At 58.7% G+C, this 17,061-nt stretch overlaps 1 protein-coding gene across 2 annotated transcripts; it reads left to right on the top strand.

Moving 5' to 3' along the window:
• Positions 1-4,414: 4,414 nt before the first annotated feature.
• LOC121167162 (myoD family inhibitor) lies at positions 4,415-16,204 on the top strand. Of its 2 annotated transcripts, XM_040996549.1 has the most exons (4): positions 4,415-4,501; positions 10,871-11,053; positions 13,492-13,716; positions 15,943-16,204. In XM_040996549.1, the coding sequence occupies exons 1-4, from the start codon at positions 4,426-4,428 to the stop codon at positions 16,197-16,199; spliced, it is 741 nt and encodes a 246-aa protein (XP_040852483.1). In that variant the 5' UTR covers positions 4,415-4,425; the 3' UTR covers positions 16,200-16,204. The 2 variants fall into 2 exon arrangements, with proteins under 2 accessions (XP_040852483.1, XP_040852484.1); XM_040996550.1 differs by lacking the exon at positions 10,871-11,053.
• The last annotated feature ends 857 nt before the right edge of the window (positions 16,205-17,061 follow it).

Below are 17,061 nucleotides of genomic sequence, written 5' to 3'. Positions count from 1 at the left end.
GGGTGGTGGGAGGATCAGAACTACTTGAACTTTGTGTGTATTAAAGTCTAGAAGTAGCTAATAAAAGCCCGGTGGACACAATACGCCTGACTCATTTGCTGTACACCACCAGGAACAGGGAATGCACAGAATCAGGCCTGGTGCTCCAGGGCTCTCCCTAACACACCGCAGGCCTTCTCCTTCAGGAAGGCGGTGGTAGGAGCCCCATTCCCTGCTCAGGGCCCTCATGTTTGGTGGGATGAGGTGAGTCAGGGGTCGGGGGAATGGTGTGGATTCTCAACCCCAAACCAGCAAGCTCCCTCCACACCGCCCCCACAGCAGCACAACATTCCCCCCTTTCACTACTCCCCTTTTCTGGGACTGTCCCATGTCCCATCCCCCAGGGCACTGAGACCACAGCTGTAGTCCAGCTGCAAAACCCAGCCCAGCTGCTGGCTGGCCCCGCTCCAGAGACAGGAAGTGGGGGAAGAGCTGTGCCTGCTGCTGGCCGCCAGGAGGGGTGGGCGCCAGCAGCTGCAGCCAGGCTGGGCCCTGGGAGTCCTCTGCCTGCAAGGGGCTATGCAGCGGAGGCTTCTGAAGTGGTCTGCTCTACCTTGGGAGGGAGTGGCCTGGGCCCACAGCCACATCCTGGAAGGGCTACCCCTGGAGGGGCAGGAGAGAGCAAATACCAGTCTAAGAATCTGAAGTTTACGAAGAGCCTGCCATTGACCGCCAGCACGACCTGCATCTAATGTTGGGAGGCTGACCCTGGCAGACAAGGCTCTCACGGCTTTCAGTCTCCCAAGAAATGAGTAAGGAAGCATCAGGTAGAAGCGGACAGTGTTTGGGAAGGCTGATCCAGGGGTAGGGGTGGCAGGGAGGGAGGGATGGAGGGATGGAGGGCTCTGAGATGGTTACCCTTAGATGATGATAGAAGCAAGAGGGAAGGGGAAGGAAGCCAGGTGGGTGTCTCTGGGCAGAGGGAAGAACGAGCCAGTGCAAAGGCCCTGCATTAAGAATGTGTCCAGCAACTGAGGAACAGGCAGGCCAGGGGTGGGTGTGCAGCGTGGTTGGAAGGCGATAAGAAAGGCTACATGGAGTCAAGTGAGCTCATTTCACTGAGAGCTGGCCAGTGGTCCCCAGTGAAGTCAGGCCTGGGCATGGGTGCAAAGCCCTGCTAGAGTGTGTGTGTGTGAGAGAGAGAGAGACAGACAGACAGACAGAGAATGTTAGGAGGGGGCATCTCCGAGCTCTGCTCACCTGCCGGGGCATCCTGGCCAAGAGCCCTGAGGAGACAGGCAGGGACCGGAGGGAGAGAGGTGACGTTATGCATTAAGTGAAACACTGGCCTTGATACTTCAGGAACATCAAATAACTTAGTTAAAACAGTATCCTTTCCATCCAAAAGTCCACATGAATGCAGAAAAGTCCATGAGGAATTTGCAAGTGCCCATCTCCCTAGCTTCCCCTGAATCCCGGGGCAGGACTCCAAGGAAACCTGGTCAAACCAGGCAGCTGACCTGCAGAGCTGCAGCCTGCCCATTCGGTTTGCAAAAAAACTTGCCTTGAAGTATGATTTATGGCACTGAGACTTGGACCTGGTGGTTAAGACACTGGTTGGGACACCCACGGGCCGTGTCCAAATGCCTGGTATTGAGTTCTGGCTCTGCTCCTGGAAAGCAGCAGGTGAAGGCCCCAGCGCTCGGGGCCCTGCCACCTTCGCTGTGAGCTCTGGGGTGGAATTCTCAGCTAGCAGCTTCCATCCCAGTGTGCATATCTGGGGAGTGAACCAGTGGGTATGAGTTCTCTATCTCTAGCTCTGTCTCTTAAATAAACAGATACCAGTAAATAGTTTTCAGGTCTGGTACAATGGCTCAATGGCTCAAATCCTCACCTTGAAAGTGTCCCAGATGGCCACTGTTTGTGTCCTGACTGTTCCACTTCCTATCCAGCTCCCTGCTTATGGTCTGGGAAAGCAGTTGAGGATGGCCCAAAGCCTAGGGCCCCTGCACCCACATGGGAGACCTAGAAGAAGCTCCTGGCCCCTTGCTTCAGATCAGCTCAGTTTGACCACTGCGGCCATTTGGGCAGTAAACCAGCAGATGGAAGATATTTGTTTCTGTCTCTCCTCTTTGCAATCTGCTCTGCCATTCCAATAAAAAGAAAATAATAATTTTCAATAAGCTCCATCTTGCAACCCAGGGGAGTGCCTGACTTGACCTGCCCCTGGTCCCAGAGCTGGATAATAAAGCCCTTGGGGTGCATATCCAGGGCTCTGATGCCCGTCCCCTAAAGAAACAATGGCAGATGGCAGAGTTGGCATCTTAACTGTGGTCCTATTGGCAGGGTCTGTCGCCCTACTGTGTTCTCCTGTGGAGGGCTGATTTCCACACTTGCCGAAATTAGAAGTGCTTGTACCTCCAATGCTCAGCTTGCTGAGGCCCTGGGACAGAAGCACCTGTGTTGGGAGCATTCGGATGACACATACAGCACGGTTGCAGCGATGCTGAATTGCTGGTTTCAGGGGTGAGGGAGATTCGGGGGTGAACGGGGCAGCGCTGAGATCTGAGCCTGGGCAGTGGGTCCTCCAGAAGGGCCGACTGCCCTGGGAGGGAGGGAGGCCCAGGCCGCAGGCCCCAGGTAAGCCGGTAAGAACGCAGCAGCCGCCAAGCGCCGGCCCGGGAGCGTCCTGGTGACTCAGCCCGTGCCAGGAAGAGGGAGTCCGCCCCGCTGCCCTCCAGAGCTCCCAGCCTGGCAGTCAGAGCGCCGCGGCTGTCTCCCTGGGGCGTCCAGCCAGGTCCCAGTAGCCAGCAGTTGTGGCGGTGAGCAGGGGGGAGAGGGGGCGCGGCACCCCCTACTCTCGGCCGCAGCCACTCGAGCCCATTGCGGGGACGTGGCCGGCGCCGTGGGGGCCCCCCCGCTGGTCCTGGCCCCGCTGGCGACCCGAGGACCTGGGAGCGCTGTAAGTAGCCATGGTGAGAACTGGGGAAGGTCCAGGGAAAACAGTGTCCCTCGACCCCATTCCGTCACCCCATCCTTGGCTTCCGCTTTTTCTGCGGGGTGGCTGGAATGCGGGTCCGAGAGAGAGGGCCTGCCGTCACCGATGCCACCAGCTGGTCCTCCCTTGAGGAGCCCGGCGTCGGCTCCTAGGCAGCCAGGGCCAGATGTGGCTGGCACGCTGTCAAGCAGGCGCGCCCCACCACCTGAGGATCCCCCTCCTCCCGAGGCCCGCTCAGCCCCATCTGGTGAACCCAGGCGAGGGTCCCCGAACGCCCCCTCGGGGCCGCCCTGGTAGCTGGTGTCTATCCACGGCTTGCCAACTGCAGATGCGCGCGGTCGGGGGAGGCACGCATGCGGTGTCCTGGAAGGCTTGGAGTCCAGCCCGCAGCCCCGAGCAGGACTGAGCTGCGATCGCTGGCTTCTCTTTGACTAAGTCAATTTTCCGACACAAATTCCCACGCACGGCTGGTAGGGACTGCTGCAGGGCGCAGGGAGGTTGGAGCGTGTGTGCGCGGATGCCCCGGGGGACAGCCTCAGCGGAGGGTGGGCGCGCTCCGGGAGCCCCAGACCCTGGCCCTCCGGGCGAGACTGGGAGGTAGGGCGAGGAGTGATGACAAAGGGTGCCTGAGAAACTGGATGGCTCACAGCCCTGGGGCCAGACCCGGGAGCTGCTGTTATGCCGAGGCCGAGGCGGTGGTCAGTAGTGCGCTAGCTCGCTTGCTCGCTTTCTCTCTCTTCAGACTCTGTGAAAACTTTTACGGAATCGGAGTTTAGGGCGGAAGGAAAACGCGCGATCCAGTGTGCTGCAGCCCGCTGGGGGGGGGGGGGGGGACGGGGACTGGGGGAGATGGGGGGCCCCCCAGCTGGGAGAACGAGAAGGAAACGTGCCGAGGCAGCTTCCTGTGAGGGTTTGGGCCGCGACAGTCCTGCGGACAGACGTGTCCGGCCCCGGGGGCCGAGCCGAGCCCCCGCGCGGGGGGAGGGGAGCGCAGCGGGGAGACTGGGAAGGCGAGGAGGGGGCGGGGAGAGGCTGCGCCGGGGACGTGGGGAGGGGAGCAGCGAGCTGGGGTGGAGCGAGGGGCTGGAGGGGAGGGGAGAGAAGGAAAGACGAAGGGGGCGAGCGGCTGGAGCTGGCGCCGAAATGGGCGACGAGAGGCGCGAGTGAGAGGGGAGGGGGCGCGGGGCGATCAGTGCCGAGCCCAGCGTGGCCCCTGGGCCGAGGGGCTCTCGCGGCAGGCGCGCAGGGCCGGCGGCGCACGGTGATCCAGCTTGGGACCACGGTGTAGCGCGCCGCGGGCACGAGTGAGTGCAGTCGTGCGGGACGAGAGGGGGAGGTTGCGTGTGCGGCGGGATCGCCCCCAGTCCAGGCCCACACTGCCCGCCCCGTCCGCGTGGCCAAGATCGGCCCCTGCCCGCTGAGTCTTGTTTCCTGCAGGTTCCGAGCCGATGTCCCAGGTGAGCGACCAGCGCCCTCCTCTCTGTGACGCGCCCCATGGAGCCCCCAGCGCAGCCTCTGACCCAGGTAAGACCTGGAATGGAGGAACAGAGTAGGGGGCGGGGAGCAGGCCGTTCTACCCTCCCCCCCCCCACACACACACCTCTTTCTTGAATTCCGGGGAGATGAGGCGGGCGGGTGCGGATTGCTTTCGGGAGTAGGGGTGGGGATGAGAAGTCTGGGTATGGAGGACCGCGTTCAAGCATGGGGAGAGAAGCCTGGGACAAGGGGGCAAGGTCCGCAACGGAGGCAGCGGCTGCGCCAAGTCGCTCCAGCTCCCCCACCCCCAACACCAGGCCCGCGCGCGCGCGCGCGCGTACACACACACACACACACACACACACACACGCCTGCCCCTCCGTCTGGGATTTGTGTCCCGGTCGGTTCTGCCCAGTGTGTCAATATTTACGGGGGCCGCAGGCGGCGGTGGGGGTGTCTGAGTCTCTTCCCCTTGCCCAGCCAGAGTCCTGCGCGCTTCCCCAAAACTTTTGTCTGTCCTGAACTGCGGCGCTGCAGGACCTGGCCCTCCTTTTCTTGCCTTCCTTGCCTTCCTGCCCTGCTGGCGGCCAGTCCTGGGGCCCCTTACCCTGCAGGCTGAGACATACAAGCCCCCCCTTCAACCCAGAGTTCCCTGCCCCCACCTTGCAGGGTCCTCCCAGGCAGCCTCCCAGCCAAGCAGAGGCTTGCCACACCCTGAGGGGCCTGGGCTAGGGGCTGGCCGCCTGTCTAGACTGGGAAGGCCTATGCTGGGGCACTCGGTGGAGTCAGGGTCCTGGGAAGTGGCTCTGGGCAGGAGTGTGGGACCCCAATTCCATGAGTTGGGTCCCCTCTGGAAGCTCCTGGGCTACTTTTTTTTTTTTTTTTTCCTTCCAGCCAGCCTCATTCTTGCCTCTCCTCTAAGCTCTCATTTCAAGGCTGGCCCTCTGGACAAGGCCAAGCATGATTTCTTCTGCTGTCCGACCTTGGGTTGGCTCCACAGGCATCCATGGGGACTGGCGCACGTGTGGAGGGAGTATCTAACCTTGGTACCCACAGCTGTGCAGCTGGGGCCTTCTAAACTAGAGAGCCAGCAACCAGAAGAGACCCTGGGTCCCAAGGGTTGGAGAGTGCTCTGCGCCCCCTCTCCCTGTGGGGCCGGAAGTGGGGACATTTGAGCAGTCCCATCCGTCAAGATCCTGGCTGCGTCAGCCAGGTGGGAGAGCTGGGTGAGGGTTGGAGAGCTTTTTCTCCAAGTCCAAGAGCCTCCTCCTTGCTCTGGGCCCCCGCTCCCCTCCCTCTCTTCCCAGTCTCCTGCCTTTTCCCATCCCCCACTTTCACTTGCTTTCTTCCTCTCTTACCCATTTGCTCTGCTCTGCTCTGTCTCGCCTCTCCTGCCTCCTCCCTCTGACCCCTTCTCAGCCTTAGCCCTGCCGCAGGGAGGGGAGGGTAAAACCTGCTCAGGCCAGGAGCCAGGAACCAGGGTGGGACTCTGGGAGGGTTGAGCCCTGGGTTGTAACCTGAGGTCCTCCAGTGTTCCCCACTCCTGCCCCAACCCTCTGCAAGCCCCTTCCCCAGCCTGGGCTGTGCCAGACAATGTGGCTTTCATAGCTGGGAGGCCGTGCTGTGCTGCCGCCTTAGGAGAGTGAGCCTGCTGCCCAGGAAGCCCAAACCACATGCAACTCAGCCAAAACCCCACAGACGCCTGAATCCCAGACCAGCAACCCCCGCTCCTCAAGTGCTGACAGAACAGCGAGGCCACAGCGCTGCAGCCAGGAACCCTGCTGGCAGGAACACTGTCACCTCCTCCCTGGGTCACCCCAAATGCAGATCTGGCCAGAGGAGGAACTCATGGCCATTCTGGTTGGTTCAGGGGCCAAGTCCCACACCTCCAGCACCCTCCAGTCTCTTGGTGGCTTCCTCCTCACCCAGCTCTGAGAATCCCAAGGGGACTGGCTCCCTAACGCACAGGCAGTTTTCTGCTCAGCGCTAGGGCGTCACATTCCTGCATATGACTCTAAAATTCAATGTCCTGGGGAATTGGAGCCTTCAGACCTAAAATAAAACCAACTGGATCCAACCTGACTGGCCAGCTCCGGCCCGCCCCATGGCTCACGGGGCTTGACTTGGCAGCCTGGGACTTTCACCAGTGGATTCATATTCAACTATGTGTGCATCAAAGAGTCCACATGCCCTCCCACCCCCTTGGGGAGTTCAAGGGCAGATGCCTTCTCTAACCCGCAGCTCTCTCACTCGCTCTCCTTCCTCTGACCTGGGGCATTCCAAACTCCAGAACTCAGGACATCCACAGGCTTTGCCAAGTGCAGACTTTAGAGGGACAGGGTGAGTGTTCACCCTACCCGAGGAAGGTTACAGTAGGGCTGGGGTGCCAGACAGAACCTCGATACCGGGCCCGGTGCAGTGGCACAGTGGTTAAGGTCCTCGCCTTGCACGCCTGGGATCCCATGTGGGCGCCAGTTCTAATCTAAAGCTTTGGAACCCTGCACCCACGCGGGAGACCCAGAAAAGGCTCCTGGCTTTGGACCGGCATAGCATCGGCCGTTGCGCTCACTTGGGGAGTGAATCATCGGACGGAAGATCTTCCTCTCTGTCTCTCCTCTCTGTATAGCCGCCTTTCCGATAAAAATAAAATAAAATCTTTAAAAAAAAAAAAACCCTCAATACCAAGAAGACTCTTTGGAGGAGGGATTGCTGGCTCAGGGGCCAGGAAAGGCATTCTGGAAGGAAAGATCAAGGTTAGGCTGGGTCAGGATAAATGGACTGGATATGGAGAATAGCACCTTCTAGTTAGGCAGGCTGGTAAGACGGGCTGGCTATGGCCCAGGGCCTCAAAGAACAGTTCGTCCAACCACAGGACCCTTGGCCATTGATTAGACTGAAAATGTAGGTGGAGGCCTTGAGTGCCAGACTAAGGAGAGATGGAGGTGGTCGGTGCCCGCCAGCACTCTCTAACCAGATGAAGTCCTGGCCCAGAGACATGGTCTCCCAAGACAGTGAAAGGACTGGACATTTGGGAGCAGCGTAGGAGCCCAAGACCAGCTTAAAGTGCCCATGGGCACTGTCTGGGAAGGGCCCCCCTGTGCTTTTGGTTCAGGATGACCCCTCAACTTAATGGACCACAGGTGGAAGGTCTCATGACAGAGTCTCTCATAGCATCCCCTCATGGGCCTATGGGCTCAGATTTTTTTCAGTTTGGGGGTCTTTTGGTTTTGTTTTTGAATATGTATTTATTTGAAAGGCATATCAACAGAGAGGGAAGGAGGAAGAAAAAGAGAAATCTTCCATACGCTGGTTCATTCCCCAGATACAATAGTTTGGGCTGGGCCAAGCTGAAACCAGGAGCTTGGAACTGCATCCCGTGTAGGTGGCAGTGGCCCAGTGGGCCATTCTCTGCTGCCTTACCAGGCACAGTAGCAGGAAGCTGGATCAGAAGTGGAGCAGCCAAAACTGGAACCAGCACTCCAACATGGGATGGCAGCCTAGGCTCAGGGATGTAAACATGACCTTTCCCTCTCACAAGGGGTGGAACTCAGTTCATGGACCTGGTCCCTGTTCCTAGGAATGGGAATATGTGGAAGGAAGCGAAGGGGCAGTTGGTTTTCCTGTATGTCCCTGTTGAAGTGGGGACCTATGGTGGAGGTCTGCTCAGAGATGCCACCAGCATGTATAACATTCCTGCAGGGAAAGAAAAAGGTATCCCTTTGGAAAGAGGTGATACAGGGGGACAAGACTCCAACGGTGGGGGGACTTCACCCTACTGGCAGGTGCCTTTACACAGGGCAGGAATTGCATGTCCATACTGTGGCCCTTGATCTCTGCTGCCATCCCTTCTCTCCAAGAGTTTCCTGAGGTGTTCTTTCTGGAAGGCTAGACAACAGTGTATCTCTTTAAGGTGATAAAGGAAAACTGCTGTTTTGCAGTCAAGACCTAATGTTGGGGCCTCTGAGACAGTTCCTTGCAGAGCAGGTCTTCCTGTAGCTGTTGCTGCTGCGCCTTCTTTCTCATCCTGGTTCCCTGAGGCTTGCCTGCCCCGGCTAGCTTGGGAAGCACCAGACATCGTGTGCTGTTGCCACCCTGTTGTCCCCTGTCTCTGCAAGCAGCGCAGTCCACTCCCTGTCCTGGGCCTGCTGGCTCCCCACTGCCACCCACTCCTGGCTGCACAGATGTTGGCCCCTCTGTGTGTCTCCAGGTCAAGGTTGCTGGACTTGGTTTTCACTCTTTCCTTGTCTTTCCTCTAAGACTCCTTTGGTCCTGAGTCCGGCCCCTCTCTAATTTCCCGAGGACTGAAGGTCATTAGTCCTGTAGGGGAGACTGCCCCGGTGAGGTGAGCAGAATTGAGGTTCCAATCTTTTTCTTCTTCTTCTTCCCCTTCTCTCCCTCCTTCTCCTCTTCCTCCCCCTCCTCCTTCTTCTTCATTTATTTTTTTATTTTATTGGGAAGGCAGATATACAGAGAGGAGGAGACACAGAGAGGAAGAGCTTCTGTCTGATAATTCACTTCCCAAATGGCCACACAGCTAGAGCTGCACTGTTCCAAAGCCAGGAGCTTCTTCTGGGTCTCCCACATGGGTGGAGGGTCCCAAGGCTTTGGGCCGTCCTCGACTCCTTTCCCAGGTCACAAGCAGGGAGCTGGGTGGGAAGCAGGGCTGCCAGGATTAGAACCAGCACCCATATGGTATCCCAGCATGTGCAAGGTGAGGACTTTAGTTGCTAGGCTACCGTGCCAGACTTTTCTTAACCTTTAAACTCTTTCTCTTGCCCTTCTCCCTCTCCAGTGCTGGGAACCAGAAGCCCCGACTCTACTGTGACACTGATGGTGTCACCCCATGCACCATTGTGACCCCAGACCAAAGGCTGGGAAGTGACCACAAGACCTGCCATGCCCCAGCTGCCATCTTGTCTCACTCCGTAGCTAAGGTTGTCCCCTGGGCACTGTGGGCTCTTTGCTCCTTCAAGTTTTTTTCACTGCACTATGTGAGGGAGGCAGGATCCCCCCATCAGGGTCATGGTCAGGAGCTGGACATAGTGACCCAAATCTCAAGCCTCCTTCCTGCCAGCCTAGACTGTGGGCCAGTGGGGCTCAGGGTTGGGGCTGGGAGGAACACCTCCAGCCTTCCCACCTTGGCTGTCGGCTGCTTTGCTCCCAGCCCTGTGAGCAGCTTTTGAGGTTTCCCTTGGGCAGGACTGAGCATGCCCACTGGGGCTTGTTGCCCTCTGTGGTCTCCATCCCCCCAGGGCTAAGAAGGATCAGGGTTCTCACCATGAGTCCACAGGGGGTGTCCCGGGCCCTGGGAGGAAGCTGGGCCATGGGCTGCTCCCCTTGGGGTGCTGCCTACTCCCACGGGTTGCCCTGGGTTTCTGCATGTCCCCCATGGTGAGACACAAGGCAGGGAGGGGCTATGCTCTTGAGCCCCCCACCTTTGTTCCTGCAGCACAATCCAGGGCCAGCCCTGCAGCCTGGGCTGGCCTGTGGCCCCTAGCTGCACCTGACCCCCAGGCTTTCCCAAGCCCAGTGGGAGCCCAGGCCCCTCTCACCTCCCTGTCCCACCTCTTGCCATCTCCACCCTCCTTAGCCTTCTCCTCCTGGCCCCTGGGGGGCCTCTGGTGCTGTGACCTTGTGGGTTTTAAGGTGGCTCCATTTCTGCCTCCCGCCCACCCCTGGCGCGGCCCCTATAATTACACAGGGCTGCGGTTCACCTCTCCCTACCGGCCCTACTGGGCCATCTCCTCATCTCCTTTCCTGCCTGGGGCCCCTCCCTGCTCCTGGCCGGCAGGTTCCCCTGACTGGGCCTCTGGTCACCACCCTCTTGCTGTGACCCGGCTCCTCAATGTCTGTCTCCCAGGCCACACTGCGCTCCCTTCTCCACCTCTGCCTCTGCTCTGTCCCATCTGTCCATCACTGATGGCCACAATGTCGCCAAGTTGGTCCCTGCTTGTCATGGGTAACTGGTGGCTCTCACCTTCTGTGTCCAGTCTCCCTCTCTGGGCTCTCCTTGCTCCTAACTCCCCCAGGCCCAGCCCCTCCCCGTGCCTGTCCCTATCTCGCTGTCACCTACCATCTGTCCGTTCTTTCCTGCACTGCTGCTGCCACTCTTCTCACTCCTTTGGTATTGCTGGTCCTTGCCTCTCCCTGACAACACATGCACAGGTGTGCATGCGCGCGTACACACACACACACACACACACACACACACACACACACACACACACACACACACACACACACCAGCAGGTTGTGGGTGGAGCTTTCTCTCTTGGAGTCCAGCCCTGCTGCTGGAGAGGATAAAGACGGGAGATTCCTGTTTTGGAGAGACCACTGGGCTTGCTGGCCTGCTGGGATGAAGCCGGACAAACAGGGGACACTGGGAAAACGTGCTTCACTCGTCTGCTTTTTCTCTAGCCCAGACCCTGCCCCTGCTACCTGGGCTGGAGGTAGTAACAGAATCTACGCAGTCAGTGGAGGCGGCGCCAGAGGCGAGCTCCCTGGAGGAGGCAGCACCCCCGATGCCCCAAGGCAATGACCCTGGGGCCCCCCAGGCCCTGGACAGCACTGACCTTGCTGTTCCCACAGAAGCTGTGACATGTGAGTGCTGGCTGGGAGGGATCGGGGTGGCAACAGGAGGGAATTTTTTTTTTGACTCAGGTGGGCTGGCAAAATGTTACAGGTGCTGCCCCCCTAGCTGGGCCCTTGAGGGTGGGAGCATGAGCAGCGGACAGATAGGGGGTGCGATGTCATTGTGCTTGCTGGCGACAGTGATGGGTGGGCAGGCTCCAAGAGGTCTAAGTTAAGCAGGAGACTCTGTGGAGAGGAAGAACCAGGGGCTTCTTGGGATGCCACCCCATCCAGGGTGAAAAGGAAGGACTGGAACCCCCACTTGCTCTGGAGAAAAAACATGGTTGTGCTGTGTTCTTCAAGCCCTTGGGGTATCCAAGGAAGTCCTGGGACTGGGCAGCTGGGATCACCGTGTAGCAGTAACAGACAAATCGTTTCCTTCCCAGAATGAACTCACATGCTCTCCACTTCAGCCTGTGGCCAAACAGCAGGACAGCCAGGGTCAAGCCCATTTTGCGGATGAGCACAGCGAGGCCCAGGGAAAACAACTCTGCCCTGGTCACTCACTGGGAGACTGAGGGCTCACACCCTGCTGGTGCCTACTCCTGTGCCTGCCTGCCCAGCTGGCATGGCCAAGCAAGGAACCGCCTTGGGCCAGGGCATCTGGGGCTAAGCTGGACTCCCTGGAAGGCAGGATTACTAAACCTTGCTAGCGAACAGTCCTTAGCCGCCGGCAGACACACCCACCAGCAGAATTGAGAGAAACAGGTCAAGCCCGTGGCCGTGGAGGGGAGGCCTGGCCGAGAGTGGGACAGACACTCCTGTGTCTCTCGGCCCCGAGTGTTTGCTCTGTGACTCAGCTCCCACCCCCACGGCCAAAGCCAAGGCCACAGGCGAGCTTTGTGTCTGCCTGGGCCTCCCAGGGCCCTCAGCCCACCACATGCTCCCGCCCACTCTGGTCACTGAGCCCATGTTTAGGGAGCAGGGCAAGGGGCACCAAAGCTGGCCAAGGACTCAGCCTGGTCCTCCCCTCTGCGAGGCCAGGATGACTCAGGTCTGGCCACTTCCCATCGCCTTCCCCTGTTTACCCAGATGCAGGCCCTAGTCACACCTGCTGCCCGAGGCTCCTGGCATGGAGCTCCCTGGGAGTGCCAACCTTCACCTTGCCCTCGCCTCCGTTTCCCTTCTCTTCTTCCGGGCTATAGGAAGGGCCTGTGACAAGTCGTACCCTTTCTGGGCCTTGGTGTTTTCATCTGTACGATAGGGCCAGAAAAATTCAAGTTGGGATGTTGAGCGAATTTCCTCCCCTTGAAACTCGAGGCACAGGTCTGGCTGGCTGGCATGCAAGAGCTCCCAGAACATGCCAGCTGCTGCTTGTAAGGGGAGAGACTACTGTGACAGTAGCGGTTGTTCTCCAGGCCCTTGTTGGACCTCAGCTTGTCTCCAGTCTGGTCTCCTTCTCTCACTCTACCTCTCTGGGACTGTAGAAGAAGGCTATTACCCTATAGAGACACCGGGAGAATACTTAGCAAGTGCTTAGAACTGCAGTTGGCATGCAGTAAGTGCTCAATCATTGCCAGTATCACAGGAAGACTTAATGCCCTCATTTAAGGACAACACTGAGGCCACTTCCCTCCCCTGCGCTATTCAAAATGCAGGTGGCTCCTTCAGTTTAGAGGGCCCTGGCCATGAGTTGGGGACCCTGAATTCCCAGCTGTCCATCTCAGCTCAAGGTTGCACCCTTCCCCAGCCAGCCTCCACCCAACACATGCACCTGGCCTCACCTCTGGCAACCTGAATGAGGTGCTTGCGGGGCGGCAAGGGTGGGAGGCTCTCCAGGGGCAGGTTCCCTGCACACTGGTACTAAAGCTAGAACTTTGTCCTTCTTCCTAGAATGGGGACTCAGGGGGTCCTGGCCTCAAGGGTCTCCCCACCAGCCTTTGTCTTCCCTCCTCTTCCTCCTCACTCAGGCCTCAAAGGCCCCGCCCCAAACCCTCTGCCAGCTGCTCACAGAGGCAGGCAGTGCGGGCACAGGGGGCTGCTGTGAGGAGCCCCTGGATTCCAGACCCAGGCATTCGCCTCCAAGCAGATGTTTCCAATAAATCACCCGGCACGGCAAGGGCAAAAACAGCTGGGGGCTTGGCACAGACAGAGGGACAGGTTAACTGCTTCATCACCATCCTCCCCACCCTAGCCACACAGTCCCATGCCCCTCAACCACAGCCCCCTATGCCAGCACCCCAAGGGCAGGAGAATGGGTTTCATTCTGTGCCCCTCGCCTGCTATGTACCTCCCTTTGAGGGAATGAGCACTGGACTTGGAGTCAGGAGCCAGGCTCAACTCTGCTACTACTAGCCAGGTGCATCTAAGAATAAGGCAGATTCAAGCATGGACTTTGCCAGGGGGAAGGAATGTAGGGGCTGGTGGTCCCCAGCTTTTCTTCACCATTTCTTCTTTTATCTCTCCAGGCCAGCCTCAGGCAAACCCCTTGGGCTGCACCCCACTACTGCCAAATGGCTCTGGCCACCCCTCGGAGCTGGACGGCACCAGGCGGGCAGGGAACGGTACCCTGGGTGGCCCCAAGACCCATCGGAAGTTGCAGACGCATTCGTCTCTGGCCAGCCAGGGCAGCAAGAAAAGCAAGGGCAGCACCAGATCAGCCGCCTCCCAAATCCCGCTTCAGGCACAGGAAGGTAAACACTGAACCCCCAACACACCACCATCCCCCAATCCCAACTCAACCAGGAGTGGAGTTCCTCCATGCTCAGGGGCCGGGGTCACATCTGGGCCAGGCAATGGTTACAAGTGCAGGCTGACAGCCTCCTCCAAGGGCCCCCTGGATCCCAGGTTCTGGGCTCACCTGTGAGCACCCTTATCATCCCAGCTCTGACACAGCTGTTGTCACAAGGGCCACTCAGCTCTTGCCAACTGGGTTTTCCTTGGAGGAATGGGCCGTCTGTTTAATATTGACAGCAGAAGAGTACTTAGCAGAATAAGACGAGGCTTGCTAGAGAGCTGGGGTGGTTCCAGGTGCTGCAGATTATAGCATGCAGCTCTAGCAGCCAGCGCTGCTCCTCCAACACAAAGACCCTCTGCAGGGCTATGTGGACAGCCAGCTGCCTGTGGCCTGACCTTCACCCCAGACTTCTAAAGGAAATGCTGCCACGTGGAAGGAGCCTCGTATGGGTAGATGAGATTTGTGCACAGAATGCTCAGAAACCTTCCCACTCCACAGAGCAGGTGACCCCCAACTGTCTTCTATTTAGGAAGGGATATTCAAGCATGTCAAGTGTCCAGATGACACCCTCACGCAGCCCCATGTGAGAGAGAGGCAGGTCATCCCACCCGGTGTGGCAAGTGCGAGGTAAACCCACTCAACGAGGGTCCTGGAGCACAGTTGGACACAGGTGGACACGCATGCTAGTGCAGCACGGTCAAGGTGAGACTCCAGGCAGGTCAGGGCTCCAAGCCAGGCAGCAAACCTGGGCTCTGTCTGGACAACCATACAGAGCCACTGAAGGCTCTGAAATAAGGCAGCCATGTCATCACCTCCACACACAGAGATGGTTCCCCTCGTGCAAGAGCCCTGCCGTGTAGGACAGGATCAGACCTGCCGCTGCAGAGAGCTGGCGGCCCTGGCCTACTCTGTGTCCTGACCTTCAGACGGGATGCCAGCTCAGCACCTGGAAGCATTCTGAGGGGTTCAGAGTGCGGGCTCTGAAGCCAGCCTGCTGAGGTCAGGCTGCATGCTCCACCACTACTCTGAGCCAGGCCGAAGCCAGGAGCCAGGAGCTTCTTCCATGTCTCCCACACAGGTGACAGGGGCCCTTTCTGGGGCATCTTCTGCCTTCCCAGGGAGCTGGATGGAAAGTAGAACAGCCAGGACTAGGACCTGCACTTATGTGGGATGCTGGTGTCATGAGCAGAGGCTTAAGCGTGCTATACCACAACACCGGGCCCCAATTCATTAGCACTTTTGAATGCATTGAGCACCTGCCATGTGCCAGGCCCTGTGAACCAGGGAGAACGGTGCCTGCCCTGGAGGAGCTTATACTTCAGGTGCAGGAGCTGGCAGTCACAGAAAGGAAATCATGGTGGAGTGGGAGGTCACACGATTCCTGGGGGAGGGCAAGGCATGGCGGTGCTGGGCTGGGAGGGGCTAGGGCCGCAGCTTTTCCTCCCAGGGAGGTGGGGCCGGTGGAGAGCCCTGGCTAGAAGAGGCATGGGTTCCCAAGGGAGGGTGCTTCAGGAGTCCTTTAGCAGCTGTGGAAACAGCCGACCCTGGGAGGGGACCTGGAGAGGCTGCTGCTATCCCTCTCCCACCCCAAGAGGGCCAGGCAGAGTAGTGGAATTCCAGCACATGTGAAGCCTTCCAAAGATCCAAGAGAAAGCGACAAGGTGGGTTATTTTGCGTACAAAAAATAGTTGGAGCTTATGCATATTGATTTTCACAATGTGCGTTTTCCAGGGACTTTTGCAAGACCCTCTCCCATTTTAAAGTGACTGCTCCCTGCCTCAGTTAACCTACCGGCAGTACCAGGCTACTAATAGTCCCCACCTAGCAGAGCTGCGGGCACTTGCAGCAAGGTTGGTCCATGCTCAGCACAGAGTGGTGCATGGGACACCCATCCTTTGGATGACTGTTGCATTTGTGAACAGTGTGGTTAGAGGCAGATACAGGCCGACCAGCTTGCCTGATCTCAGAGCCCTTCACTTAGGTTCCCCTTATTGTGCCATAAACAGGTCACCAGCCATCAGCTGTCCCCCTCGCACTCTCCTGTGGGTGGGTTGCATGCGCCTAGTGCAAGCTGAGCACCTGGCAGGCCAGAGGGACACACAGTAGATGCTCAGCGTCCACCCACGGCTGCCATGGCTGGTCTCCCATGCCCTTGCCTGTCTGGCCCCACCTCCCCCCGCAGACTGCTGTGTCCACTGCATTCTGTCCTGCCTGTTCTGTGAGTTCCTGACGCTGTGCAACATCGTCCTGGACTGCGCCACGTGCGGCTCCTGCAGCTCCGAGGACTCGTGCCTCTGCTGCTGCTGCTGCGGCTCCGGCGAGTGTGCCGACTGCGACCTACCCTGCGACCTGGACTGCGGCATCCTGGACGCCTGCTGCGAGTCTGCAGACTGCCTAGAGATTTGCATGGAGTGCTGTGGGCTCTGCTTTTCCTCCTGACCCTCCAGGGCTGGCACATGCAAGAGCTGGTCCTCTCCCCGCCACCCTCCTCAGCCCCAATGAGAAGGGGAAGTTGGGGGGTAGGGGGTGCTGAGAAACCAAATCAGCCTGGCAGAGAAACCCACAGGTCCGGGTGGGCCACCAGGGACAAATCGCACCAAGGGCCTAGTGGAATAGATGGATGGGAAGCAGGTGGGGGACCAACCCAGGGGCAGCTGCCGGGGCTGCAGAACACTGTGAAAGTTAGGGGAGGACCCAGGCAGCCACGAGTGCCCCTCTATGCATCTCTACCTCCCGCCACCCCTGGGCCACCCCACTGCTGCTCCAGGCTTGGAGGACAGCAAAATGTGAAAAGAGACAGCCATCTGCCCAGCCCTGGGACAGCCTCTCCCCTACTCCTCTCCTGGGCTCCTGCAGAGCTGCAGAGCCCTGACCCTAGCCGTGACCTGAGGGGCTGGGCTGGGGGTGGAGTTAAGGGGGAGGCACTGTTTTCTAGAAAAGACTGGAAGGGGTGAGGGAGGGAAGGGGGCGGTGGGGTCTGTTCTATTTGTTGCTGTAAATAAAAGAGTCTCCTCTTGGATGTCTCCAGGACTCCAGGGAATTGTCAGGCACCACCCCTCTCAGGAGCAAATACCCACCTCGCCCAGGCCTTGCTCTGTGGGGCCTTCTGCATCTTTTCCTGCCCTGGTTCTGCCCATTCTGCTTGCTTCTTCATATCCCCCCACCCCCGCAAGGGGAGGGAGTAAGCAGGTACAGATTTTTCATCTGTCCCTTTCTGCTAATGGGAGGTGAGCCCAGACAAGGAAGAGTTAACTTTGACGTGGGATTAATTAACACCAGATGTGCTCAGGTTTTGATGAAT

This window comes from Ochotona curzoniae, unplaced genomic scaffold, assembly GCF_017591425.1.
Source record: "Ochotona curzoniae isolate NIBS_2020 unplaced genomic scaffold, NIBS_Ocur_1.0 patch341, whole genome shotgun sequence".
Taxonomy (NCBI): Eukaryota; Metazoa; Chordata; class Mammalia; order Lagomorpha; family Ochotonidae; genus Ochotona; species Ochotona curzoniae.
This window is presented reverse-complemented; position numbering and strand designations above follow the sequence as displayed.